A 27,244-nucleotide genomic window follows, 5' to 3' on the forward strand; every position below is an offset into this window, starting at 1 on the left:
CATATGAGGGCTGTGTTTAGATTGAATGTATGTCTTGCACTCTATTTGACCTGATAGTTTACCTGCACTACATAGCAAGAGTTCATGGCGTTAGGGCCGGAACCTGACCTCCAGTTCAATCCAGATTATAAACTCTAGTGAAGTTTACTATGGTTAAAGTTGGAGATAAAAACATTATTGTCTGGAGGCCCAGGAGAGACTCTTAGTGTGGCTGCATCAGGGGCAGTGTACAGTTTCCTCTAACTGATTGTGACAGATGAGGTTGTGGCCATAACTGGGGGGACCTAGCTGTTCTGACTGTTGTCTTTTTTTGTAATGACATTAGCCATCATCTGACAGTGTTGATTAGCCCTTTCCTTTTTCAATAACATGTTCTCTGTTAAATCTGCTCTGACATCTGCTGACGTTGTCACGGCAACATAAATAATTTGAAGTCTTCTGTTTTGTAACCCATTGCTGCTGGTTCCTCTTTTCAAATGTAACACTGTCAACTACTGTCTGGATATGGCTGTTAATGTGCCTCGAAGAGTTTTCTTGATGAAGTACAAGTATTGTGTAAGATAGACCCCTTAGATTTATACTGGGGTCTTACTGACAGTGTTTTTCACTCAATGTGTCAGGTCCTCTTAGTTGTTAAACCAGGGATCTTTTCTCACTTTCCCCCATGTACTAATCATGTTTCCTCTTCCTCCCGCTCCCAGTAGCTCCGATGAGAAGGACAGGTGTCCCCCGCTGCCAGCAAGGACTTACCTGATGGATGGCTCCAGGCAGGTTTTACCCAGCCTGCCCTCCTTCAGAAGAGAGAAGCTGGCCCAGGACACCACCTCCAGCCTACAGTCCACAGCCACGCTCCCCCCCTCCCCCCAAGAGGAGACACCCAACCACAACGACAGCCCCCGGCTGCAGCACTTTGACCTGCGGGGCCACTACGAGCCCGGTTCCCAGGTCTCCCATTCCAACCCCAACCTGTTTGCCAATATAGACGCCTATGACGTCAGCGGGCCATACCACACCAGCCAATGGGGAGACCCCTTCACAGGGGATAGCTTTACTTCAGAGATGAGTGGCAGAGGTTAGTTGTACACACCTGTCCCCCTGTCTTTACACACCTTTTCCTCTGTCATAGTTCTAGGATAATTATTAATATAGGATAATCTGTTATATAGCATAATTATGTGTAGCTAGCCTCTTGAAAATGACTAGCCTGGTCACAGAACTGTATGTGCTTTAGCCACGTCCTTTGTTGCCATGCCATACACACAGTCCGTGTTTGGCATGACAACGAAAGGACGAGGAGTTGGCTAAAGTACAGACAGATCTGCTACCAGGCTAATCCATAACTGCATAATTATCCTGAATTTTTCCATGTTATTATGTTACTTAACACATTGTATTTGTACATGAAAATCAGATCTATTACGAGATGGCTCTATATCTTTTATTCCCTCTGAATGTCTTCTTGATGACATCACTGTTATTTTCTGTCAGGACAATCTCCTCCTTTCCCGGCTGACTCCTCATACGCTACGCAGGGACACAGAACCAGAAGCAAGAAGAAAGCCCTCAGGGAGGGCCAGCACCGACGAGAGCTGCATGACCAAGCAGGTAAGACATATTGGGCAGCTACATTTATGTTATCTTCTCTTTGTAGAAGCTTTTACACAAGGCACCACGCATAGCTTTTGTAATAACAAGTTACACCATCTTATTATTTCCAAGAACTTAGAAATGGCTCTCACTGGCTCTAACTTCTTGGTGTGTTGCTAGCACATGCACATAAGTAACACACATGCTTTGGAATTCAAGCCACATCCTTACAGCACATTTACATTTTGGTCACACATTAAAGTGGAACTGACAGTGTTTTAACTGCTTTCCCGATATGAAACAAACAAACAATCTTAATATCAGTATTAAATATCTAATTCCCAGTTTATGCTACAAGACAACTTAATAAGAGGTTTTAAAAATAAGTTATATTAGCCTCAACATTCCATGACGTACACTAAGGCGTTGTTGGCAGAATAGATTGATGCCGTTCAATGCATTATTAATATAATTCACCAATACGTTTCTTGGTAATCCAAAAAATATTGCTATCAGGTTGTAAATCACAGCTGGCCTGGTACATTGTTTGCTGCCTCCATTTGGGATGCACTGTTTCAGTTTCAATGGCTCAATATTTTGGACAAAAATGGTTGAATGTAACTAAGGCTGGATATGACAATACAATCAAACTAGCAAGGGCAATGATCACTAGTCAGTCATAATGTGGCTAATAGGCTAGCGTATCTATTTATGTAGCAAGCTAAAAACTCGGATCCTAATGTTAGTTAAATCGCTAGCTAGCTGCTAGGAGGATGTCATGTCATTGGAGGAGTGACTGACTTTTTCTCCTCATTGTTTTTTGGTGGCTATACACGGCTAGAGATGCAGATGTAATTTGGTTAGATAGCAATAACTTTAACATTTAGCATATCTCTTGCGTTTGCAATTTCACTCTAGCTATCTACTCCAATTTCAGAGTACTCTTCTGAATGTGCCAGAGCACAGAATAACTGATTAATTTTTGAACGCGCAACATCCGCTGAATATGACTTGGGTTAGAAAGTAATAGTTAGTCATGAACACTTTAGATAACAACATGTAAAAAGCCTAACCAGCTCTGCTAGGGCGAGTAAAATGGTCAGAGTAAGGTGTTCTCTCATTTGTGTCAGGAAGTAGCAAGCTAGCTAACTTTAACCAGTTCGCTTTGGTTCATGGTTGGGACAAGCATGCATTGTAGGCATGCAAGCGGCAAAGAAATAGTAGGCTACAATTCCCCATCGTTTATCAGTGCAATTTTGACGACTAGCTATTTCAAAAAGTTGGTGTTTATCTAATGTTCCTTCGTTAGATGTTAGCTCATCCTTCTCTGGCTAGCATTAGTTGTTGATCTTTTTGTTGTTGATGTGCATAACTGAAGGAGAGAGAGCCTACCTTTTTCATGGTGGTTTAATCAATAGGACTGTAAAGTTCCCAAATGTAAGAGGACTCCCAAGTGGTATTGACATATTTGCAGAAATCAATTCAGGGGTATTTTGTGGTTTTTGGCGAATGCGTTCTAACGATCTAAAGTTGCCAGTCCAGTTCAAAGTGAATGGTGGCAGGCCTGTGTGCAAATGGCTTGTTTGCATAAAGGCCTATACTGTAGCTCTGATTGGCTATGGTGTACCAGTCTAAGTAGACTCTGGTCCTGGACGAGACAAATTTATTTATTTACTGCAGTGTCTATTAATTGTCCAAACGCACGGCTGCTTGCTATAGAATTTTGACATACCTTAGTATTTGTAATTCCCAAACATTCTAAGAATTTATGAAAACATGAAAATTACCATATCTAAGTGTTCACTTGTCAGAAAATGTTTTTCTTTTTAAAGTCATAGATTTTAATATTTCATGTTGCTAAAATGCTGTCAGTTCCACTTAAGTCCTGTAGTGTACATTTCACTGTGAACAGATAGACAGCAGTGCTTTAAAGAGGCAACCTGTGTGATTGAGTGAAGACAGTGTTTTTTTTCATGAGCTGTCAATCTGTCTGTACAGAACTGCCCCCTTCGCCGGCCCCACCCCCTGCAGCAGATGACCCCATGCAGCTCCTGGTTGATGTGCTGGGCTGTAGCCGGAGGCCATCGGCAGAGAACCTGCCGGCCCTACAGAGGAGAGGAGACTACTCCTCACCCCAGAAGAGAGGGCCTGCCATGAGGGGCTCACAGGGTATGCATCAAACCATCTAATTAAAGCAAATACACGTTACAGTAATATAAAAGCGGCAAGCACAGACTCATATTGTGATTGAGGTCTAGTAATACTCTGTCTACATTAATATGCATACAAATCCTCAGTGGACTTAAAATAGTGCATCGGTTTAAGCACACATCGAGCAACAATCCCCTCTACCCAGGTGGCCAGGGATGGTGGGGGGTCTAGTCTGGTCCAGCACTTAGAATCTGACCCATATAATTCCAGCTGTACTTTTGAGTGATTGCGGTATTGCATATTGTCATCTGCAGATGAGGGGGTAATCCCGTACTGCCAGTCCAGCTTTCTGCCCCGGGGTCAGATGTCCGGCTACGGTTCCCTTGGTGGAGTGGTCTCCTCGCGGGCTTCAACTGGACAGAGAGGGCCTGGAATTGCCCAGAGGAGGGATGAGGTGAGTCTAGTGTGAAGGACAGCAGGACTACCTGGTCTGGCTCAGTAGAGACATGTTAGTCCTATAGTTGTTATCAGTGTTGGTGTCCTCCTAAAGTCTAGTGGGTAAATGTAAGGCAAGGATTTGGTGATAATCCAAGACCATTTTGGATCTTAATCAGTGTTGATTGGTGTGGCACAGAGAGCCAAGAGACCCACTGGCCCAAGACCCACCTGGCTCTCTGCTGCTTTAATCTCTATACTAATCTGGTCCAGTTTATCCAACATCTTGGTTATATTAATAATGGCAAATCAAGACTAGTGTTTTCATCTATAGTATGTTGCATAGGATAGATTATGGACATGTCAAATTAATGTTTTGACAATGGCATAGATGTAGGCAAATATGGGAGGTCAGTAGATTTATAAGAGCTCAACATAAATTGAATACTCACATTTGTGTGGCTAAGCCTTGGCTAAATTACAGTGTCAGGATTCATTTTTGGCACCAGCCACATCGCTGATTTGTGTTGTATGTTTGTTTACTTTCAGAACCTCATATAGCTGGAAGCAGATTATGTGATGTGAAGTTCTCTGCCATGTTTTTTTTAAAGATTGTTTTGCTGCTTCCTTCTTTGCTGAACTCCAGCCTGTTGCCATGGTATCAAAGAAGAGCTGAAGACAAAAGTGAAAGCATGTAGGCTTGCCACCTGCCCTTTCCATATTCGTTCATATTTGTGTTTTTTATCGTTTGATTATTCATAATTTGTATGTGATTTTATGTTCTGCCTCGATGTATATAGACATCTTAGCAACTTTTTTAAACAGGACCTTGGATAAAGATAATATATTGTATTTTGAGAAAAAGGAAAGAAAAAGTCTTAACATTACTGTAGATATTATACAACAGATGTTTGAATGTACTTTGTTTGTTGTTTACCCTGAAACCCTGGTGATGTTTGTGTGATGAAAGGATATGAGGCAGAAACTCTGTTAACATGACCATCTGAGAGTTGGGCATATGTGTGTGTTTACAGTTTTTCTCTCTCTCGCTGTCATTGTGGCGTAAACCTCATGCTTCTTCTAAACAGACATATCGATCTTATCAACACCAGATGAAATAGCTTTGTCCTTTTAGGTTGTGATGCTGAAAATGTGTGAACCTATACCCTTGTTGAACACCAATTGTTATGTTCTGTCATCAGCTGAATGATTTGTTTAAAAAAATACCAATAAAACATTTGTTACTCTAAAGACATGTTTCCCTAGACTGTTTCCTGGAATCGATCAAGTGTAGATAATCAATCCTATTATACATGCCTTTTGTGCCCTTTTCCCTGTGTTCTTTGTACTGCGCTGCTGTGCACTGACTTTGATGTAATAGTTAACTGCTAAACCCAGACAGATTTCACATTGTGTTTTCTACAAGACAGTAGAAAGTAGTTAATAGTAAGGTGGTGAGGAGGACAACCCACCACAAAAATACAGTAGCGAGAACTGTAACAGGCTACAGTTAAAAGGTAGCCAGAGGAGGGAGAGGTTTTTATTTAGTGTGGAACATTGGGCAGTATATGTGAGGTGTGTTAAATCAACTGGCTGGCTGGCTGGGAGCGTTGTGGATGAGGTTGGGAGAGAGAGGAGCATGTGAGCTGTTCCATCTGTGAGACACTCTTCCCAGGTTTCTAAACGCTCCTCTCTGTACAATATTAACCTCCTTTGTTCTGTGGCTCAGCATAGAGCTCTCTAGTGACTGGTACACTGGTATCAATAATATATCCATGCAGTTATCTTTCGATACTGTCTCAAGTCATTCTGAAAACCTCTGCTTGAGATACTGTTATGTAAGAACATTTAGGGTTTTTGCGAACACAGGCACCAGGGAGCAGAAATATATGAAGATGATTGGGTGGTTTCTTTTATATTGGGTAAAAATAGCACGAGAAGAACAAATCATGCCTTATTAAAGTCAGTGGAATGTCACTGAACTTCAAAGGGACATTCTTTCTGGACACAGTTACTCAGTGTGGATGATGGGTTCTGGGACTGTTTGAAATTAGCGAGTGGGCAAGACGGTGTATGATAAGCAATTTTTTTATTTAACTAGGCAAGTCGGTTAAGAACAAATTCTTATTTACAATGACGGCCTACCCCGGATGATGCTGGGCCAATTGTGCACCTCCCTATGGGACTCCCAATCAGAGCCAGATGTGATACAGCCTGGATTTGAACCAGGGACTGTAGTGACTCCTCTTGCATTGAGATGCAGTGCCTTGCACCACTCAGGAGCCCAAAATACTCCTCTCTCTCCCAAATGTCCACAGGGACCCACAAAGATTGGGGATAATCCATCAGAATTTACAGCAAAGCGGTTAAGCAGTGGGGGCATTGTTTAAAACAATATTTTTTGCCTGCTTGTTTGTGTTGTGGATTAGGGTATTTTTATTAATCACAATCCCTCAGTGATCCTCTCCCAGCAAGGCTCAGACTACTGAAAGGCCATTTCACATACAGTATGTCTCTGTATAGAATGTTTTTCAATCTATACTTTTTTCCCCATTAGTATAGGAACAGAAATAGACAAACATCCACTGAGATGTTTTTATATCTGTGGCAGCATCGGGGTCAATTTCACTTCAATTACAGTCAATTCAGAAGGAAGACTAAAATTCAAATTCTCTTCAATGCTTTTCAATGAGGAATCATTTTAAATTATTTTTTTGACTGGAATTGAAATTGAATTGACCCCAACCCTGATCAGTTGTGTATGATGGGATTAGAGATATGAGAACTGATCTGCTGAGTAAAGATGAATATAGAAAAGGTCAACCATGAATTCATTTCAGCATCATACACACAGTAAAAATATAAAATACCACAATGTTTATCAATGCAGATGATGGGATTATGAATTTAATGTGATCTGATATACAGTACCAGTCAAAAGTTTGACACACCTACTCATTCCATTGTAGAATAGTAGTGAAGACATCAAAACAACAAATGGAATCATGCAAAATATATTATAAAATATATTTTGATTTATCACTTTTTTGGTTACTCCATGATTCCATATGTTATTCCATAGTTGCGATGTCTTCTATTATTCTACAACGTAGAAAATAGTCAAAATAAAGATGAACTCTTGAATGAATAGGTGTGTCCAAACGTTTGACTGGTACTGTAGATTAGATTATAAATCAAACATGAATGTCATCACGGAGAGAATTTGAAAAGATGATTCCATGTACTGTTGACTCCTGAGTCAGTTACCATGTGGAGGATGACAAGGAACACACAAATGCTTATTACCAGTTGGCCAGATACTGGTTAAATGAGTAACGGAGACCTGTTAAACTTGCTCCATATGTGGATGTTTGACTTGATAGAAGGCACCATCTAGTGGCTGTTATATAGCATTTATCCTTCTGCCCAGTCATAAATTGCATGTAGGATCCACAGATAATTTTGCCATTAGGCCACACAGAAGCTATCACAATGTAGTTTTTTTGTCTCATCCTTGAGCTAGATAAGAGTCTGACTCAAAATTTGAACACAAGGAAATGAATTAACAATCTATCACAATTTAGGAGGTACTGTGTGGCTAAATTGGTAAGAGCATACTGCCAGCAATGCCAGGGTGGTGGGTTTGATTTCCGCATTGTGCTACATCCACCCATATGAAAAAAATGTATGCACTCACTGATGTAAGTTGCTTTGGATAAAAGTGTATGCTAAATGGATTTCATATTAACAGAACTCTCAGCAAATCACTGGCTGTTGACAGACATGTTCAGCCTAAAGAAACACATAAAACATACCAGTCAACAGTTTGGGCACACCTACTCATTCAAAGGTTTTTCTTTATTTTTACTGTTTTCTACATTGTAGAATAATAGTGAAGACATCAACACTATGAAATAACACATAGGGAATCATGGAGTAACCAAGAAAGTGTTAAATAAATCAAAATATATTTTATATTTGACATTCTTCAAAGTAGCCTCCATTTGCCTTGATGACAGCTTTGCACACTCTTGGCATTCTCTCAACCAGCTTCACCTGGAATTATTTTCCAAAAGTCTTGAAGGAGTTCCCATATATGCTGAGCACTTGTTGGCTCAATACAAATTTGGCCCGCAGTTGAATCTAGTTGATGATCCCTGATGTAAGCAAAAAAAATGGGAAATTATAGGATGGGCAACTGGCGACCCCCAGCCCCCCTTTTGTAGACAGCAATTTAAGTCTAGCTATAGATTTTAAAGAGATTGAAGACAGAGCTGTTACTTGGCCACTCAGGAACATTCACTGTCTTCTTGGTAAGCAATTCCAGTGTAGATTTGGCCTTGTGTTGTAGGTTATTACCCAGCTGAAAAGTTAATTCCTCTATCAGTGTCTGATGTAAAGCAGACTGAAGCAAGTCTTCCCCTACGATTTTGCCTGTGCTTAGCTCCATCCCAATTCTTTTAATTGTGAAAAACTCCCCAAATCTACACTGGAATTGCATATCAAGAATGTGAATGTTCCTAAGTGGCCAAGTAACAACTTTGACTTCAAGCTCTTTAAAATCTATAGCAAGACTTGAAAATTGCTGTCTAACCATGATCACCAACAACTTGACAGAGCTTGAACAATTATGAAAAGAATAATGGGCTAATACTGTACAATCCAGGAGTGTAAAGCTCTTATAGCATACCCATACCGTGATGCAGCCACCCCCATGCTTGAAAATAAGTAGGCACTTACTCAGTGATGTGTTGGTCAGTAGCTTACCACCCTGCATCCCACTGCTGGCTGGCTTGATTCTGAAGCTATGCAGGGTTGCCCTGATCAGTCCCTGGATGAGAGACCAGTTGGTGTTGGAGGGCCAGTATGAGGCACCCTTTCCTCTGGTCTATAAACATATCCCAATGCCCCAGGGCAATGATTGGGGACATTGCCCTGTGTAGGGTGCTGTCTTTTGGATGGGATGTTAAATGGGTGTCCTGACACTTTGTGGTCACTAAAGATCCCATGGCACTTATTGTAAGAGTAGGAGTGTTAACCCCGGTGTCCTGGCTAAATTCCCAATCTGTCTCTCATACCATCATGGTCACCTCATCATCTCCAGCTTACAATTAACTCATTCATCCCACCTCCTCTCCCCTGTAACCATTCCCCAGGTTGTAGCTGTAAATGAGAATGTGTTCTCAGTTAACTTACCTGGTAAAATAAGGGTTAAATAAAATGTGTTGTGTTGGATTTGCCCCAAACAGAAGGCTTTGCATTTAGGCCAAAAAGTGTATTAATTTGTTGTTGTTTTTCCCAGTATTACTTTAGTGCCTTGTTGCATACAAGGTGCATGTTTTGGAATATTTGTATTCTATATATTTGTATTCTTTTCACTATCATTTAAGTCATTATTGTAGAGACACTACAATGTTGTTGATCCATCCTCAGTTTTCTCCCATCACAGCCATTGAACTCTGTAACTGTTTTAAATTCACCAATGGCCTGATGGTAACATCCCTGAGAAGTTTCCTATCTTTGATGTGTCTGGGAGGTTTAATACATAATCCACAGCATACTGTAATTATTAACTTGACCATGCTTAAAGAGATGCTCAATGTCTGATTTTATATTGTTACCCATCTACCAATCACTGCACTTCTTTATGAGGTTCCCTGGTCTTTGTAGTTTAATCCGTGCTTGAAATTCAATACTTGACTGAGGGATTTTACAAATGTTGTATGAATGGGGGACAGAGGAAGGGTTAGTCATTCAAGAATGATGTCAACAACTATTATTTCACACGGAGTGAGTCGATGTAACATATTTTTTAAACTTTTTCTTCCACTTTGACATTACAGAGTATTTAGAGTTCATTGTTGACAAAATATGACAATTCAATTAATTTAAAAAAATTATTTGACCTTTATTTAACTAGGCAAGTCAGTTAAGAACAAATTCTTATTTTCAATGACGGCCTAGTGGGTTAACTGCCTGGTCAGGGGCAGAACGACAGATTTGTACCTTGTCAGCTCGGGGGTTTGAACTTGCAACCTTCCGGTTCCTAGTCCACCGCTCTAACCACTAGCTACCCTGCCGCCCCTGAATCCCACTTTGTAACACAATAGACAATAGAGTGTGAAGAAATCCAAGGGGTATAAATACTTTTGCAAGTTACTGTACACTTAGTGTACTTGATCACTCTAGCAGTTTCATTTTTTTTTAAATCGACACTTCAACTTAAAAACAACTCCAAGTGTATTTTGAATTAATATATTCAATTACAAATAGTGTTGGAAATTGAAGTACAGTGTCTTTAAGTTTAATGATAGTGAACATATACTATACTAAAAGACTGAAAAAACAATGAATATAAAGTACACTTTTAATAAGTGTGTTGAAGTGTAATGATAGTATATTTATAGTATACTTAAGGTATAAAGTACATTTTGTATTTGAAGTACAGTATATTAATATAATTGTTTTATATATTTAAGTATACTTATAATTAAAATATTTCACTTGGGATCTCTGGACTTGAAACCCTATGGTTTGAATTGAAGAGGGCAGTCTATTTCTCACAGACAAAGGAGATCAAGGATCTGGAAGGATTCTGTATGAAGGAATGCTGTTAAGATCCCTCCAGATGTTCTCCAACGTATAAAATATTTTTAGGGAAAAAAAGTATTAATTGTTTTTAAAAATATATCGTTCTCTGAGCAATTGTATTAGTTTAAAATAATATAATTTCCCCATTTATTTGAGCATAGCTCAGTATTTGAAGTATTTATTCCATAGTCATTTTTGCTCATTTTTATCAAGGCTGTTAATAATGTCAGACCCCACTGTATATATAAAAATGTAAAAACACTCACTGATAAAATTTCATTTGATTATTTTCCCGCCTCCTAAACAACTTAACTCTCCACCGAAAATGTTGAATACATAATTATTGATTTATTTTACTGAAAATGTGTTAATTATGGAATAGCACTGAATAACTTGAATCATTGCTTTGTGATTATAAAATACATCTACCACCATTTGTTCAAGACACCTGCTACCCTAGAAAAGGAAAGTGTTACATACTGTAGTGACTCATATGCATCACAGTGTGTGTTTGAAGCTGATTTTTGGACCACGGTCTGAGATTTACTGGGCAGTTTAAATTCAATGAACTGGCAGGGGTTTTGGGAGTTCAATTGTAGTTTCAATAAAGATTTTAAAACCTTAACATCTGATGTTGAGAGAAAACATTATCTCAATTTCACTTAACTAACATGAGAGCCCCAACTATACTTTTGTTATTTTCTGCGTGAAATAACTACGTGAAACTTACTTTTACTGCATAGTGTTGGATCCTATTGCCAACCCATGTCCACTGTGGATGGTAGGGCAGTATTTTGAATTGAAACCCCTGTGTCATCAGTATTACTGTGACTTACCCAGGGCTTAAATAGTTTTGTATTTTCAGCAGATTCCCTAAAACACAAAACTCATCCCATGTGATTGGTTGTGGCTCAGCATGCTCTATTGTGCCCCGGGGCCGTTTGTTCGCCTGGTTTCCGACACACAAACAAAACTTTCCTGTCAGCCTGGGCAATATTTGGCTCCGGAGTGCTTTGACAACCCCCTTGTAATATTGGAATCTCTGACTTTTTCTCTAAAGGGATAATAAAGGTAAGTTATTAATTAGCTGAGTGGTGTGGGTAAAATGTCATGTTATGTGTTTTGATATAATGTACAGTAGGTGACTTAAAGATCATATTTCTTCATAAAAAAACAGAGAGAACAGAAGAGAGAGGACAGAAAAGAGATGACAGAAGAGAGAGGACAGAAGAGAAACAGATCAGTCATGTCAGGGTAAATACAGTATATCAAAGCTAAAACTACACTACCGTTCAAAAGTTTGGGGTCACTTAGAAATGTCCTTGTTTTTGAAAGAAACACTTTTTTTTTGTCCATTAAAATAACTGGTCTTCTTTAAACTGGCAGCTTCATTAAATAGTACCCGCAAAACACCAGTCTCAACGTCAACAGTGAAGAGGAAGAGACTTGTGAGGTGTCTGTTTCTCAAACTAGACACTCTAATGTACTTGTCCTCTTGCTCAGATGTGCACCGGGGCCTCCCACTCCTCTTTCTATTCTGGTTAGAGCCAGTTTGTGCTGTTCTGTGAAGGGAGTAGCATACAGCGTTGTACGGGATCTTCAGTTTCTTGGCAATTTCTCACATGGAAGCCTTAATTTCTCAGAACAAGAATAGACTGATGAGTTTCAGAAGAAAGTTATTTGTTTCTAGCCATTATGAGCCTGTAATCGAACCCACAAATGCTGATGCTCCAGGTACTCAACTAGTCTAAAGAAGGACAGTTTTATTGCTTCTTTAATAATAACAGTTTTTAGCTGTGCTAACATAATTGCAGAAGGGTTTTCTAATGATCAATTAGCCTTTTAAAATGATAAACTTGGATTAGTTAACACAACGTGCCATTGGAACACAGGAGTGATGGTTGCTGATAATGGGCCTCTACACCTATGTAGATATTCCATAAAAAATCTGCCGTTTCCAGCTACAATAGTCATTTGCAACATTAACAATGTCTCAACTGTATTTCTGATCAATTTGATGTTATCTTAAATGGACAAAAAATGTGCTTTTCTTTCAAAAACAAGGATGTTTCTAAGTGACCCCAAACTTTTCATCGATAGTGTATATAATGGCCATTTGAAAAGACCTTGCTCTAACAAACTGTCCAAAAGCAGTAGGCCTATGGTAAAACAAGTGGAATATGAATAAGATTATTAAGATTATACTTTGAAAAAATATAATTGATTCAATGTTAAAACGGTCTGTAATGTCCATCCAGACCCTTTCAACTATTCAAAGCAAACAATGTACTTTATGTTGTGTTACTCTATGCTGTATTCACCAGCCATGAGATGTAATTGTATAGAGATGCTTCAGTGTCCCTGACAATTGTGTTGTAGGCTAACTGTCTCCTCTGTGTACATCAGTGTGCTTGGCAGGATGTACAGCTTCATGGGCGGTGGGTTGTTCTGCGCTGGAGTCGGGAACATACTCCTTATTATCTCCACAGCAACCGATTACTGGATGCAGTACCGTCAATCCAACAACTATATGCATCAGGGCCTGTGGCGCTACTGTGTGCCTGGGAAATGCATGACACACACAGATAGCATTGGTAAGCGCAACATGTCCCATTTGTCATCAAACGTACTGTAAGTGAACGAAAAGTCTTTATAAGGTCCTGTTCCATGCTGTGAATATCTAGAGTAAAAAAGAATTTCAACAAAGGAATCAGCTCCTTTTATTTGAGCAGGTTTAGTTGGGAATAAGTCACCATAATTCAACATTTGGTGCAAAATATAGAATATTGTGTAGTAAGTAAATGTTCAGTGATGTCACATCTGAGTAAAGTGTGAAATGTAATTCAGTACTATGGACAGGAATGCCACTAATAATATTAGTAGTAGTGCTTATTGGGTAAGTAGTACCTGTACTGGGTCTCAGCCTTGTCCTCTCTGTGCCCTCTGTCACCAGCGTACTGGGATGCCACCCGTGCCTTTATGATCCTCTCCCTGCTGGCCTGCTTCATTGGCATCGTGATCGGCGTCATGGCCTTCATACGCTCCTCCTCCTTCAGTGGGTTTGACAAGACCTTTGCTGCCGGCATCCTCTTCTTCATCTCCTGTAAGTGTCTCCTTCTGTCATTTGTCCCTGTAACTCTCTTTCAAGCATAGAAATACAATAAATTACATATTTCTATGCTATCAAGTCTATGTTGATGGATGTGATGAAAGGAATAAGCAGCATTTGATTGACTACTCTCCACAGGCTTCTTTGTGCTGCTGGCGATGGCTGTGTACACTGGGGTGACTGTGAATTACTATGGGAAACGATACGGGAACTGGCGTTTCTCCTGGTCCTACATCATGGGTTGGGTAGCCGTGGTCCTCACCTTCTTCTCAGGTAGGATAATGTGGTTCTGCCTGTAGAGCTAAAAGGGCTTAATTTACTATTGTACATCCCAAATGGCACCCTATTCCCATTAGTGCACTACTTTTTATCAAGGCCCATGGGGCCCTGTTCAAAAGTAGTGCACTATATAAGGAGTAGGCTGCCATTTGAGATGCAGCCTATGGCTCAGTCCAACAAGAGTCATTTGAAGAAAAACATTTTTGACATCAGTGGATAATCCAGTGGACAGTATACAGTATGCCCAGGAACTGAATGTTAATCTCTTCCTATTTTCTTTTTCAGGCATCTTCTACATGTGTGCCTACAGGATGCATGAATGCCCAAGAAACTCCAACTCACGCTGATCTGACAAACACACACAGTTCACACCTGGGTTTACACACCTAACTACGTAATTTCCTGTTTACCTGACCACTATTGAATAAGCATAATAAAAAGGGTAAAACCAATTGTCTGTTTATTCTCTTTTCTATTGAGTGGTATTCATCTGTTTAAGAATAAAAAATATGCACCAGTTATAATTTTGAAAGTTTCTTTAAAGCTGCAATATGTAACTTTTTGGGTGACCTGACCAAAATCAAATAGAAATGTGAGTTATAGATCAGTCATTATTGAAAGTCTAAGTGGTAAATCTGTTCCAACCATTTCTATGCTTCCCATTCGCTTAGTTTTTGTGTCTTTTATTTTCAGTTTTGTACACCAGTATCAAAACAACTAAAAATACAATATTTTTGGTTATAGAAAATATATTTCACAGTGGTTTAGATTGTACAATGATTCTATTTACTATAAGTGCTTTTTTTTACAAAATGAAATTAGGCGAACTATTATAATTTTTGCAAACAGGAAATGGCAGAGCTATTTCTGCATAGAGCAGCTTTAACATGTAAATTAAACCCTGATTGTCATCAAGACTGTCACAGGTGTCGAAATTAAAGAAGAGTCTGGTAGAAGAATGTGAATTCAAGAGATTTTATTTTTTAAGATTTACCTTTAGCCAAGAGCGCAGTGCAAAGACAAAAACATTTTGCAGTCACAGAATGCAACTGGTGAAAAACATGCTCTGTATAGTAACCATTCACTGGCTAAACTGAAAACGTTTGAAAACGTAAAACGTTTAACAATAGGTAGAACAGTGCCCATGAAAATACTCAATCCATGGTTGCTTTCAGCATAGATTAATGACCAAAATAAACAAAAAGTAGTCAATGCAGATTCTGAAAATAAAGGTTCAGTCCATTCCAAGCCATAGAATGTGGACCACTATTTAATGTGGACCACTATAATATCCAATCAAGAGTAAAATAATACTAAATGGTTTAGTCGACTTCCTCAATTGTTGGTCCAGAGGATCCACCTCCTCCAGGTGCGGCACCACCAGCCCCGGGCATCCCCCCAGGCATCCCCCCGGGCATCCCCCCGGGCATCCCCCCAGCACCCTGGTACAGCTTGGTAATGATGGGGTTACAGACCTTCTCCAGCTCCTTCTGGTGGTGCTCAAACTCCTCCTTCTCTGCAGACTACAAGGAGAAAGAGGAGAAATGAAGAGATAGCAAAAGAGAGTGCTCCAACCTTGTTCAACCACCAGACATTTGTTTAATCAAATTACAATGAGGTGAGGGACTCAGTGCTTTACTTCACTTTAGATATGAACATCAACCCACTCCATTCTGGTTGAAGGACCCAGAGCCGGTACTGTACCTGGTTCTTGTCCAGCCAGCTGATGACCTCATTGCATTTGTCCAAGATCTTCTGTTTGTCCTCATCGCTGAGCTTGCCCTTGAGCTTCTCGTCCTCCACGGTGGACTTCATGTTGAAGGCGTATGACTCCAGGCCATTCTTGGACGCCACCTTGTCCCTCTGGACATCGTCTGCAGCTTTGTACTGTTCAGCCTCCTGGACCATGCGCTCTATGTCCTCCTTACTCAGACGACCTGTGGAGAGAGGGGCAGACAATGAGATGGAGGCTTTGTTACGAAGCATTGTTAGAGAGGACATGCCTATTTAAAATGTTGTGCATACTTTACAATGGCATAGTTTTAAAGCTACATTCTGGGATTCAGATGTTCAAGAATCAATGGGTAAATATCAAGAATTGAAATGAACATTGAACAGATTTCCAGCTTATGGTTATATATATGTATTAATAATAAATAAATTTAAAAAAAAGCTTGTTTAACTCCTTTTTTTGTAAACAATGTGATTGTAAACAAACACTGTATAGCCTCAAAACATGTTTAAAACTATATTTTAACATCATGGGATGGTCAGTCCTTGCATCCATAGCTATGTCTATACATTTGAGAGTGGTAGCATTTTTCCAGCCCCATCTCTCACCTTTTCCCCCAAAACAGTGGCAGGGTGCATGTTTTGTTATTGTTTGAACTGCCGATTTCCCCTTTAACTATAAGAACTACTAAGTGTACCTTTGTCATTGGTGATGGTGATCTTTTTCTCCTTGCCGGTGCTCTTGTCAGCGGCGGACACATTCATGATGCCGTTGGCGTCAATGTCAAAGGTCACCTCGATCTGAGGCACACCCCGGGGGGCTGGTGGAATCCCACACAACTCAAACTTCCCCAGTAGGTTGTTGTCTTTGGTCATGGCTCTTTCCCCCTCATATACCTGAGGACAGGACACAGACACATTCAGGTCAACATTAAAGTGGATACATTCAAAGTCTAATCTTAAATTGTAATGTAAACAATAACAAATAAATTACCATGTAGTTCAAGACTGGTTCAGATCCAGATTCAGCAAAAATGTAAAGTTAAATCTCAATTAGAGTATATGATAACATTTTGACTCCGATGGACACAATCCATTGAGGTACCTAAGAATGAGGTACCTCATTCTCACCTGAATGAGCACCCCAGGCTGGTTGTCTGAGTATGTGGTGAAGGTCTGTGTCTGCTTGGTGGGGATGGTGGTGTTCCTCTTGATGAGCACGGTCATGACCCCTCCGGCCGTCTCAATACCCAGGGACAGTGGCGTGACGTCCAGAAGCAGCAGGTCCTGCACGTTCTCAGACTTGTCTCCGGACAAGATGGCCGCCTGGACAGCTATCAACAGGCACAGGGGTTGTCACTCATTCTTAAATCATCAAAGCATTTACAATGCCCTTATCCATATTCAGGCTTCTCTGGATGAAGGTTAGGGAAGGCAGAACAGGAAAAGACACAGCTGACCAGAGGGGTTAACTGGGCAAAGCTTTAGATAGAAAAATAAAAGAGCCTCACCTGCACCATAGGCGACAGCCTCATCAGGGTTGATGCTCTTGTTGAGCTCCTTCCCATTGAAGAAGTCCTGCAGCAACTTTTGGATCTTGGGGATGCGTGTGGAGCCTCCCACCAGGACGATGTCGTGAACCTGGGCCTTGTCCATCTTGGCGTCCCTCAGAGACTTCTCCACAGGGTCCAGGGTGCCTCTGAACAGGTCAGCGTTCAGCTCTTCAAAGCGAGCTCTGGTGATGGAGGTGTAGAAGTCGACGCCCTCATACAGAGAGTCAATCTCAATGCTGGCCTGGGTACTGGAGGACAGGGTGCGCTTGGCACGTTCACAGGCGGTGCGCAGACGACGCACGGCCCTCTTGTTATCGCTGATGTCCTTCTTGTATTTGCGCTTGAACTCAGAGATGAAGTGGTTGACCATGCGGTTGTCGAAGTCCTCTCCTCCAAGATGGGTGTCTCCGGCCGTGGACTTCACCTCAAAGATCCCATCTTCAATGGTCAGGATAGACACATCAAACGTACCGCCGCCTAGGTCGAAGATCAGGACGTTTCTCTCCACTCCCACCTAAAATGATTATAAAATGTTTTTAAACGCAAGTTAAATATGAATTTTTATGAAATTTGTCTCCCAAAACACTTGGATGCATTATAGTTCTAAGTATAGTTGTTAGTGTTGATAAACATATATACATTAACCTTCTTGTCCAGGCCGTAGGCGATAGCAGCAGCAGTTGGCTCATTGATGATGCGGAGTACGTTGAGTCCTGAGATAGTCCCTGCATCTTTGGTGGCCTGGCGCTGAGAGTCGTTGAAGTAAGCTGGCACAGTGACCACTGCATTGGTTATAGTCTGCAAGAGGAAAGATTCAGTATACACAAGTTAGTAATGCTTCACTAGACAAGACAATCTTAATTTTTTGAATGTGTTAGAAAAATGCATTTCTATTTGGTTAAACCATTAGGTAACATCCCAAAGACCATAACATGTGTTGCTATGAAGACAGAGTGATAGGCATGCTCACCTTGCCCAGGTAGGCCTCTGCAATCTCCTTCATCTTGACCAGCACCATGGAGGAGATCTCCTCTGGGTAGAAGGCCTTGGTCTCTCCCTTGTACTCCACTTGGACCTTGGGCCGTGTCGAGTCGTTGATCACTGTAAACGGCCAGTGTTTCATGTCTGCCTGGACGACACTGTCGTCAAACTTCCGCCCTATCAGCCGCTTAGCATCTGGGAGAAGATAAGGGGGTAAACATGAGTTAATGCCACAGATGGAGAGACTATGTAAAGTACATCTTATTTAATCAATTTCTCTGAGTTAATTTCTTACCAAACACTGTGTTTGTGGGGTTCATGGCCACTTGGTTCTTGGCTGCGTCCCCAATCAGCCTTTCTGTGTCTGTGAAGGCGACATAACTGGGTGTGGTCCTGTTTCCCTGGTCGTTGGCTATGATCTCTACTTTGCCATGCTGGAACACACCCACACAGGAGTAGGTGGTGCCCAGGTCAATGCCAACTGCTGGTCCCTTTGACATGGTGTCTGAAAATGAAGAGATAACAAAACAAACTGTGTGGTTGGGCTGGGCAATATGACCAAAATCTCATATCCCGATACAGGTAATTTCATATCACAATATGGCACATTTTTTGTAAATTCAATGAATAAGTAGTTTATATAAAATGACCACATCTAAAGGCCTATTTTTTATTACATTTTGAATTATACTCAACAAATAAAAAAGGTACTTATTCATATTTTATTATTTATCCTTTTATTTAGAACTTTTGAGCAAATTCTCAATTAAGCATGTAACAAAATATTAATGTATAAAATCTAAAAAAAAGTAAATAGTAAACACTTCAACTACAGTTGCAAACAAAATAAATAGGTCTAAAATGTGAATATGGTCTAAAATATCCAAACCAAACATAATACTCTTGAATAGTAGAACTGTTTGAATTGTAGCAGTAAACAAACGAATACAGGCCTAACAAATATTGGTATATAAAATACCAAATGTAAACATGGAACACTTTCAAGTTTAAACTATAACAGCAAAATAAGGCTCACAAATAAATATATAAAATATAACAAGTAAACAAAAAACTCCTTCAAGTTTGAATTATAGCATTATATAAAAACAACCAAAGTGCTGCAAAAAAAAATGATATTTGGCAACAATGCTTCAAAATGTTTGCCTTATGTTGCAGAATCTCAGGGAGTTAGTTTTACAGGTTGAGAGCCAGGAATACAAGCTGGTCAACTCTTTCTGGTTTAAGTGATGACCTCTGACATGTCACAATGTTCCCACTTGTACTGAATGCCTGCTCTGATGGGGCACTTGTGTCAAGGATGCACAAGTATCTCTTTGCTAGCTTGGCCACTTGTGGGAAATGTGCCTCATGCTGCCTCCACCATTCCAGTGGGTTTGCCTCTGGACCAGCCTCCAGTTGGAGATGGAGGTTGAGCTCCTTTTCAATGGACTCTCCGCTTGACCGAGGGGGCGCATTGCTTTGCTGCTTTTTCAAAGTAGCTGCTCAAACTCTTCTTTTTCCTCTTAGCAGGACGCTCTGGCTCATCTCTAGCAGCTGCAGCTGATGGAAGGGGGGCTACCTCTACTGACGCTGCCTGTTCAGCCACCAGGCTCTCCAGTTCTGCAGTAGCTCTTGCCTTCATGTAGTCCACACTCTCTTCTTTAATGTATATGGTTTTAAACAGAAGGTCAACAAGAGAAGCCATGTCAAGCAGCTCATCGGTGGTCTGGTCGTCATACTTCTCATTTAAGTAGTTTAGAATGCCCTCTGATGGTCGTGGTGAGCGGAGTGTCATCATCTTGAGGCTTGAGTACCTGGTTGTTGAAAAGAAGGAGGACCAGTTTCTAGTAGGAAACACTTCTGTACTGCTCCCCAGATAAGGTATCTGTAAACTCCATGAGAGGACTCAGTGCCTTGTTCATGGACTCCAGAAAGTCCAAGTCCGACCAAGTTGGGACCAGATGTCGCATTTTCTTGTCGGCATGGAGGACCTGTGAGAGAGCTCTCCTGCTCCAAGACCCTTTCAATCATTTGTTGCATAGAGCCCCACCTGGTAGGGTTTTCTGTGATTAGGCAAGCCCAGTTCAGCTTGAACCTTGGCCAGTTCACATCTTCTCTTCCATGAATTAGAGAAGGCCAACTGCTCGTTGCACTTTGGGTAGTTTCACACTTCGCTCTGTGTAAATAAAAGGAGAAGATAAATGTAACGTATATACATTTATAGATTACACTTTACAGGACAGGTAACACATTCACTGCATTGTGTGCGTGTTTCTAAATGTGTTTAAATGTGCATTATTGTTGCATTGCTGAGCCTTGTAAAAAGGAGAATTTGTTACTTTGTGACAGACAATAAAAGTTATTATTATTCACTTAAAACAGAATTTACTTTGACTACACCCCCATATTCATCCAAGCTTTTAGCATGCTTGCACGTCACATAAAACATAGCACCTTCAAGACATTCAAATACTACATGGCGTGGCCTACTAGAAAAGGTTTATCATTACTGAAATATATTTTTACATTGATTTAGACACTCACCAATGGCTAGATGAAGACGGTGGCCAAAACACTGTAAGCATGTCCAGTCATTCAGCTGAAGTGCAAGGATGTTGTTTGTGGTGTTATCCGTGGTGACACAGACTAGGCGTTACTCGCGCAGTCCCCACAACTCAAGAGCTTCCCTGAGACCCCTGGCTATCATTTCTCCCATGTGGTCATCTGGGAAATAGCCTGTCTGTAAACACCAACTGCAGTGTCCAGTCTTGGATGAAGTGTATCATCAGGCTCATATAGGGCTGTGTCGTTCGGCCCGTCCACATATGTTGTAGTAGCGTAGTACAATACCTTGTGGATTTCCCCCTCTACTTTGGCCCGACACTCTTGATATAAATGAGGCAACTCGACAAAAGTGTTTTCGGATTGGCATTTGGTACCTTGGGTCGAGTGTTCGCACCAACTCACGAAACCCCTGGTTTTCGACCGTGTAAATTGGGGCCATGTCTTTGCAGATGTAAGTTGTAACGGAAGCTGTTATCTCCTTCCATCTTGCTTTGCCATTAGGTGTGTCGCGGGCAAAAAGCCTCTTGCGACGTCTGAGTCGAGGGTTTGTTGATCACTCGACTGTACTTTGTTGGGACTCATCCGTAGACTCTCTCCATACTGTTTCACATGAATCTTGCGTAGGTGGCAAAATAGGTTAGTGGTATTTGAGCCTGTTGTCAGGACCGGCCTGCGGCATATTTTACAGAGGACGGTTTTCTGGTCCATGTCAGACTTTTCATACCCAAACCACATCCATGCAACCGAAGTAGCCCCTCTTTTAGTTATGAGCTCCTTATCTCCGTGCCCTGTGTTACGTTCACTTTCCTCCATGTTTGTTTGTGTTGAACATTTCCTTCCACATGGAAAAATATAGCCATAAAAAGGGTGATTTGTGACAACGAAATAAACGATAGAGCATAATATGAAACGATAGATGTTTTTCTGTCGTCACACAATATATATCGTCATATCTCCCAGCACTACTGTGTGGTATGAACTCGTTGACCCAGGTGAGTTATTCTGAGGGTAGACTCTAGGGGACAACTCTATACAAACTGGTCAAGTTGGGTCTATTTTAGTATAGACCCATGACACACGATGCTATTTTCTGAAAAGTTAATGCAATAGTAGCCATGACACACGATGCTATTTTCTGAAAAGTTAATGCAATAGTAGCACATACAATGGTTAGCAGATGTTAATGCGAGAGCCCCACCTGCATTTGTCTTGTACACAGTGTAAGGGGATAAAGAATATGTACATAAGGATATATGAATGAGTGATGGTACACATGTCTAGATGGTATTTTGTAGAGATGAGTATGCAAAGTGGCTGTTTTGCATGTTATTTTGGCATATATATATGTCACATATTAGTTTGTGGCAAAGTGTCAATGTGTTAAACAGTCTGATGGCCTTGAGATAGAAGCTGAAGCTTTGATGCACCTGTACTGACCTCGCCTTCTGGATGATAGCATGGCTGATGTTTGATGATCTTTAAATCTGGTGTAGGTGTCAATACAAACATGGTCTCTTTTACCAGGCGGTGATACAGCTTTCGATTGTGCATCTGTAGAAGTTTGTGAGTGCTTTTGGTGACAAGCCGAATTTCTTCAGCCTCCTGAGGTTGAAGAGGCGCTGCTGCGCCTTCTTCACGATGCTGTCTGTGTGAGTGGACCAGTTTGTCTGTGATGTGTATGCCGAGGAACTTAAAACTTGCTACCCTCTCCACTACTGTTCCATCGATGTGGATAGGGGGGTGTTCCCTCTGCTGTTTCCTGAAGTCCACAATCATCTCCTTAGTTTTGTTGACGTTGAGTGTGAGGTTGTTTTCCTGACACCACACTCCGAGGGCCCTCACCTCCTCCCTGTAGGTCGTCTCATCGTTGTTGGTAATCAAGCCTACCACTGTTGTGTCGTCCGCAAACTTGATGATTGAGTTGGAGGCGTGCGTGGCCACGCAGTCGTGGGTGAACAGGGAGTACAGGAGAGGGCTCAGGACGCAACCTTGTGGGGCCCCAGTGTTGAGGATCAGCGGGGAGGAGATGTTGTTGCCTACCCTCACCACCTGGGGGCGGCCCGTCAGGAAGTCCAGTACCCAGTTGCACAGGGCGGGGTCGAGACCCAGGGTCTCGAGCTTGATGACGAGCTTGGAGGGTACTATGGTGTTGAATGCCGAGCTGTAGTCGATGAACAGCATTCTCACATAGGTATTCCTCTTGTCCAGATGGGTTAGGGCAGTGTGCAGTGTGGTTGAGATTGCATCGTCTGTGGACCTATTTGGGCGGTAAGCAAATTGGAGTGGGTCTAGGGTGTCAGGTAGGGTGGAGGTGATATGGTCCTTGACTAGTCTCTCAAAGCACTTCATGATGACGGATGTGAGTGCTACGGGGCGGTAGTCATTTAGCTCAGTTACCTTAGCTTTCTTGGGAACAGGAACAATGGTGGCCCTCTTGAAGCATGTGGGAACAGCAGACTGGTATAGGGATTGATTGAATATGTTCGTAAACACACCGGCCAGCTGGTCTGCGCATGCTCTGAGGGCGCGGCTGGGGATGCCATCTGGGCCTGCAGCCTTGCGAGGGTTAACACGTTTAAATGTCTTACTCACCTCGGCTGCAGTGAAGGAGAGACCGCATGTTTTCGTTGCAGGCCGTGTCAGTGGCACTGTATTGTCCTCAAAGCGGGCAAAAAAGTTATTTAGTCTGCCTGGGAGCAAGACATCCTGGTCCGTGACTGGGCTGGGTTTCTTCCTGTAGTCCGTGATTGACTGTAGACCCTGCCACATGCCTCTTGTGTCTGAGCCGTTGAATTGAGATTCTACTTTGTCTCTGTACTGGCGCTTAGCTTGTTTGATAGCCTTGCGGAGGGAGTAAGGCAGCTCCAAAATGCAGGTGTTTCAGCCTAGCTCAGTGCTTTCTGTGGTGGTGGGGCAGCCAGCAGAAAATACAAAATATAGGGGTTGGTAATGTTCTCTAGTTGCGCCGTGATTGGCTCAGTGTTCTTTCACTCATGGGGACACTACAGTACATCACTGCCAAATCTAAGGGTAGAGCTAGACACTTCCAGCCCCTTGGGTGCTGCCATAGAGTTACATTAGAAGTGCCCATCCAAGAAGGCACAGATAAATCAAACATTACACAACAAGTTGGAAATTCAACAATGAGTGGTTTGGAAAGAATCAGTGGCTAACTGCAAGCATTGCAAAGCAATCCCTAGCCTGCTATTCAGTGGAGTGGGTGTGTGATCCCTATTTTGTGTTTAAGGGTCGCTTTTCCAAGCTTAAACTGATTAACATCCAACAATGGCCTGCTGTTAGTGAAGCATGATTTGTGCCTCGCTCCAAACAACTTGACTCAGAACTGGGAAATCTGACTTCAGCGAGTTCAAGACAACTGGGAACTCGGGGAAAAAAACAAGCTCCGACTGGGAAAACACATTTTGAACGGTCATCCAATTCGGAATTTTAAGCAGGGAACTTGGGCCTCTTTCTAGAGCTACATCCTGAAGATCACTGACATCATCATGATTCAACCAGTTGTCTTGAAAACACCATAAATCCAGAGAATGTCAGACTTCGATGACAAAATTTGCCCACAAAAGGACCGCCGCACCACCTTCCTGTTCAAGTGAACACAACAAGGGGAGTCTAAAAATGTCTTGTATGCTGCTGCATAAATGATGCAATATGCCAGGTAGATATGTATACTGTAGCCAAGAAAATCATATTTAGTGTATGTTGTGTAGTAAGCTGTTAGTAGCCCATGTGCCTCACCCTAATAATTTGGTATATTTTCCCCTCTTAATTTCACCTAATGTTCTGACTTGGTGATGAACATTTGGCCTATAAACTTTTTAAGAGAAATGTAATCATCGAATGTTGTAAGAGCTTTCATTGTCTGCTTATATGCCCCTGTTATTTATCCTACGGTTCTGACTTGGTGTACAGGGAGAACACTGTAAGAACGATTCTGTCGCTGTACATTTCAAAAGTGCTGAACAAAGTTATATTGACTACATCCGTCCTAGCTCACTCATTAATGTCTTAACCAAAATTACGGATTGTTGTCCCCTTTATGCCATAGTTTGTACATCTGAATTGCCAGTAGAAAACAAAACAATTTAAGCAAGTCAGCTGTTTTATTTTATTTTTAAAGGTAGTAAATGAGGCTAAATTAACTGTCATATGCCAGACAAGGCTCCGCTCATAGCCAGGTGTAGCAGTGGTAAGGTGTTGGGACTGCTGTTGGGACAGCTTTATGTGGGCACCGTTATAGTACAATTCATGTATTGTTTAGTGTTGTGTAGTGGCTTTGCTGGCATGCATCCCCCACATTTTTGGGATTGACATACATAACTTTGTTACAAAGAAAACAGGACAGGTTGTACAATTTAATGGTTATGATCTGATTTATTTCAGAAATTCTGACTTTGATAAAATGTAGTGTATTTAATTTAACTGCTAGTAATATTTGGTCAATTTCATATTCAAATGCTAATGGTCTAATTCAAAACCTAACTTTTTTCACTTTATAAATTAATTTAAACAATATGACACTACTTTAAGTGAAAAAACAAAATTCAAACTTGAATTTTCAATGAATACGTTTTGTTTGCTTAGCATCCCTGGCAATGTAAATAGTTTGTATGTATGCATGCATGCTTGTTTACGTGTGACTATTCGTCTTTTGTTTGTTGATATTCGTTTGTTAATAAATAAAACACCAAAAACATCTCGAGCTTCATTTTAACTGAATAGCTAAAGCAACTCCATACTTATTATCACTTTAACCAAATGAACATGGATAGAACACATCCTGGAAGCTATTCCTCCCTATCACATATTTAAATATAAAACAAACATTTTGCCGGGAGTTTGTCATAGTGGACTCGCCCCTGCGCTGCGGCGGTGTGTTGGGAAATTGCTGGAACATTCCGTTCAGCTTCATCACCATCCAGTATTGCCAGCCAACTCACGTAGTCTAGACTAGGTAGGGTTTCCATTCAAATAAGTTTCACACGCAATTATTTAAACTAACCAGCGCATTAAGCAACATCGATAGAACAAGCCAATGGTTCAACTGTATAATGTTGGAAGGCAAAACCCAGGTCTTCATACAACGTTAGCTAGTCTAACAAGAGAGCGCCCTTTAAACATCTAGCAAGCAAACTGATACTGACACATCCAATGATGTAATCGTTGAAACTATTGATGCATTAGAAAATAATGTAACAACTTTGAACCTGAATCTGGGTTTACAGGAGAAGTTGAATATGGCGATTATCCTACAGGAGACGTTGAATTTTGGAGAATAGCCTAATTTACTGTTCGTAATTTCCAACAACTATAATGCTGATATTCAACAACTTCCATTTGAAAATGCTTACCTTATTAAATATTACAAATCAGCCTGAAAATGTCGCTTCACCCTGATTAGTACAGAAGTACTCCTCGCAGAAGCTGACCGTGCTGGTGATTTCCGAAGAACAGTCTAGAACAAACTGAGCGATGTCGCTAGCCAATCAACTGCCAACAGTTGCTTCATCGCGAGGTCAAATGAACCAATAAAAATATTTCCACAGTAGATAAGTTAGTTGCTACAATGTTTCCTATTTTTAGAGGAACAGTGTTGGACCGTTCCACAATTTGAGTAGTGTAACTTGTTGAGAAACACCCCAATTTTATTTCACCTAATTATAACATTCTGTCATAAAGTTCACATGTTCATCTTAATGAAAAACATTTTTTCCCTTCTCAAGAGCAATTTTTTAAAATTATTATACTATAGCAAGTGCCTAATAAAGCAACAAGGTTGACTGTAAATCAGCCATAAATCCCCTTGTGACAGGGGGAATGGAAGCTTGTGTGTCACATGGAGGCACAGTTAGATTAATGCAAGCTTCACTAAAAAAAGTAAATTGCTAAAGGACCAATTCAGCTTTTTTCATCTAAAAATCAAATCATTTCTGGGTAACAATTAAGTACATTACTGTGACTGTTTTCCATTTAAAAGGTCAAAAAGAAACAAAAATAGCTTTTTAGCAAAGAGCAATTTCTCAAGGAAGAATTTTGATGGGACTGTCTAGGAGTGGTCTGAGTGGGGAGGGGGAAACTGAAAAAAAACTGTTACTGGCAGAGAGGTTTGGAACTCTCTTTCTTATTGGTCTAACATCTAACTTACTGCCTGGTGACATCAGGCAGGCCAAAACTCTATCCTACCTAAGCATTTTCATAGTGTTATTCCAACCTCATGGAGTGGATATACAGTACCAGCCAAAAG

At 41.0% G+C, this 27,244-nt stretch overlaps 3 protein-coding genes across 4 annotated transcripts in view; 2 read left to right on the plus strand and 1 right to left on the minus strand.

Annotated features, from left to right (window-relative positions):
- Window positions 1-5,390, plus strand: part of LOC139385733 (roundabout homolog 2-like) — a 73,648-nt gene extending 68,258 nt beyond the window's left edge. The window contains exons 23-27 of the mRNA XM_071131006.1: window positions 702-1,072; window positions 1,489-1,605; window positions 3,586-3,756; window positions 4,053-4,192; window positions 4,723-5,390. Of these exons, the coding sequence (XP_070987107.1) occupies window positions 702-1,072; window positions 1,489-1,605; window positions 3,586-3,756; window positions 4,053-4,192; window positions 4,723-4,734 (811 nt within the window). The 3' untranslated portion in view covers window positions 4,735-5,390. The remainder of the gene's footprint in view (window positions 1-701; window positions 1,073-1,488; window positions 1,606-3,585; window positions 3,757-4,052; window positions 4,193-4,722) is intronic.
- A 6,266-nt stretch (window positions 5,391-11,656) lies between these two features.
- On the plus strand, window positions 11,657-14,604 carry LOC139386033 (lens fiber membrane intrinsic protein-like). Of its 2 annotated transcripts, none has more exons than XM_071131429.1 (5): window positions 11,657-11,835; window positions 13,171-13,358; window positions 13,718-13,867; window positions 14,012-14,146; window positions 14,438-14,604. In XM_071131429.1, the coding sequence occupies exons 2-5, from the start codon at window positions 13,184-13,186 to the stop codon at window positions 14,497-14,499; spliced, it is 522 nt and encodes a 173-aa protein (XP_070987530.1). In that variant the 5' UTR covers window positions 11,657-11,835; window positions 13,171-13,183; the 3' UTR covers window positions 14,500-14,604. The 2 variants fall into 2 exon arrangements, with proteins under 2 accessions (XP_070987530.1, XP_070987529.1); XM_071131428.1 differs by lacking the exon at window positions 11,657-11,835 and adding an exon at window positions 11,940-12,018.
- A 509-nt stretch (window positions 14,605-15,113) lies between these two features.
- LOC139385457 (heat shock cognate 70 kDa protein-like) lies at window positions 15,114-26,621 on the minus strand. The gene is made up of 9 exons (XM_071130512.1): window positions 26,352-26,621; window positions 18,713-18,922; window positions 18,407-18,612; window positions 18,082-18,234; window positions 17,395-17,950; window positions 17,015-17,217; window positions 16,582-16,780; window positions 15,857-16,089; window positions 15,114-15,675 (listed from the first exon to the last, which is right to left on the minus strand). Exons 2-9 carry the CDS (start codon window positions 18,915-18,917, stop codon window positions 15,475-15,477), a joined length of 1,956 nt encoding a protein of 651 aa, XP_070986613.1. The 5' UTR covers window positions 18,918-18,922; window positions 26,352-26,621; the 3' UTR covers window positions 15,114-15,474.
- Between the last annotated feature and the right edge of the window lie 623 nt (window positions 26,622-27,244).

Source organism: Oncorhynchus clarkii, chromosome 27 (genome assembly GCF_045791955.1).
Source record: "Oncorhynchus clarkii lewisi isolate Uvic-CL-2024 chromosome 27, UVic_Ocla_1.0, whole genome shotgun sequence".
Taxonomy (NCBI): Eukaryota; Metazoa; Chordata; class Actinopteri; order Salmoniformes; family Salmonidae; genus Oncorhynchus; species Oncorhynchus clarkii.

Excerpts from the sequence above, each read along its gene's own strand:
- LOC139386033 (XM_071131428.1), top strand. The coding sequence starts at position 11,972 with ATGACAGAAGAGAGAGGACAGAAGAGAAACAGATCAGTCATGTCAGG. Across the intron at positions 12,019-13,170 it reads AACAGATCAGTCATGTCAGG|TGTGCTTGGCAGGATGTACA; the intron begins GTAAATACAGTA and ends TGTGTACATCAG. Across the intron at positions 14,147-14,437 it reads GGTCCTCACCTTCTTCTCAG|GCATCTTCTACATGTGTGCC; the intron begins GTAGGATAATGT and ends TTTCTTTTTCAG.
- LOC139385457 (XM_071130512.1), bottom strand. The coding sequence starts at position 18,917 with ATGTCAAAGGGACCAGCAGTTGGCATTGACCTGGGCACCACCTACTCC. Across the intron at positions 18,613-18,712 it reads CCCCACAAACACAGTGTTTG|ATGCTAAGCGGCTGATAGGG; the intron begins GTAAGAAATTAA and ends ATCTTCTCCCAG. Across the intron at positions 16,090-16,581 it reads CACCATCACCAATGACAAAG|GTCGTCTGAGTAAGGAGGAC; the intron begins GTACACTTAGTA and ends CTCTCTCCACAG.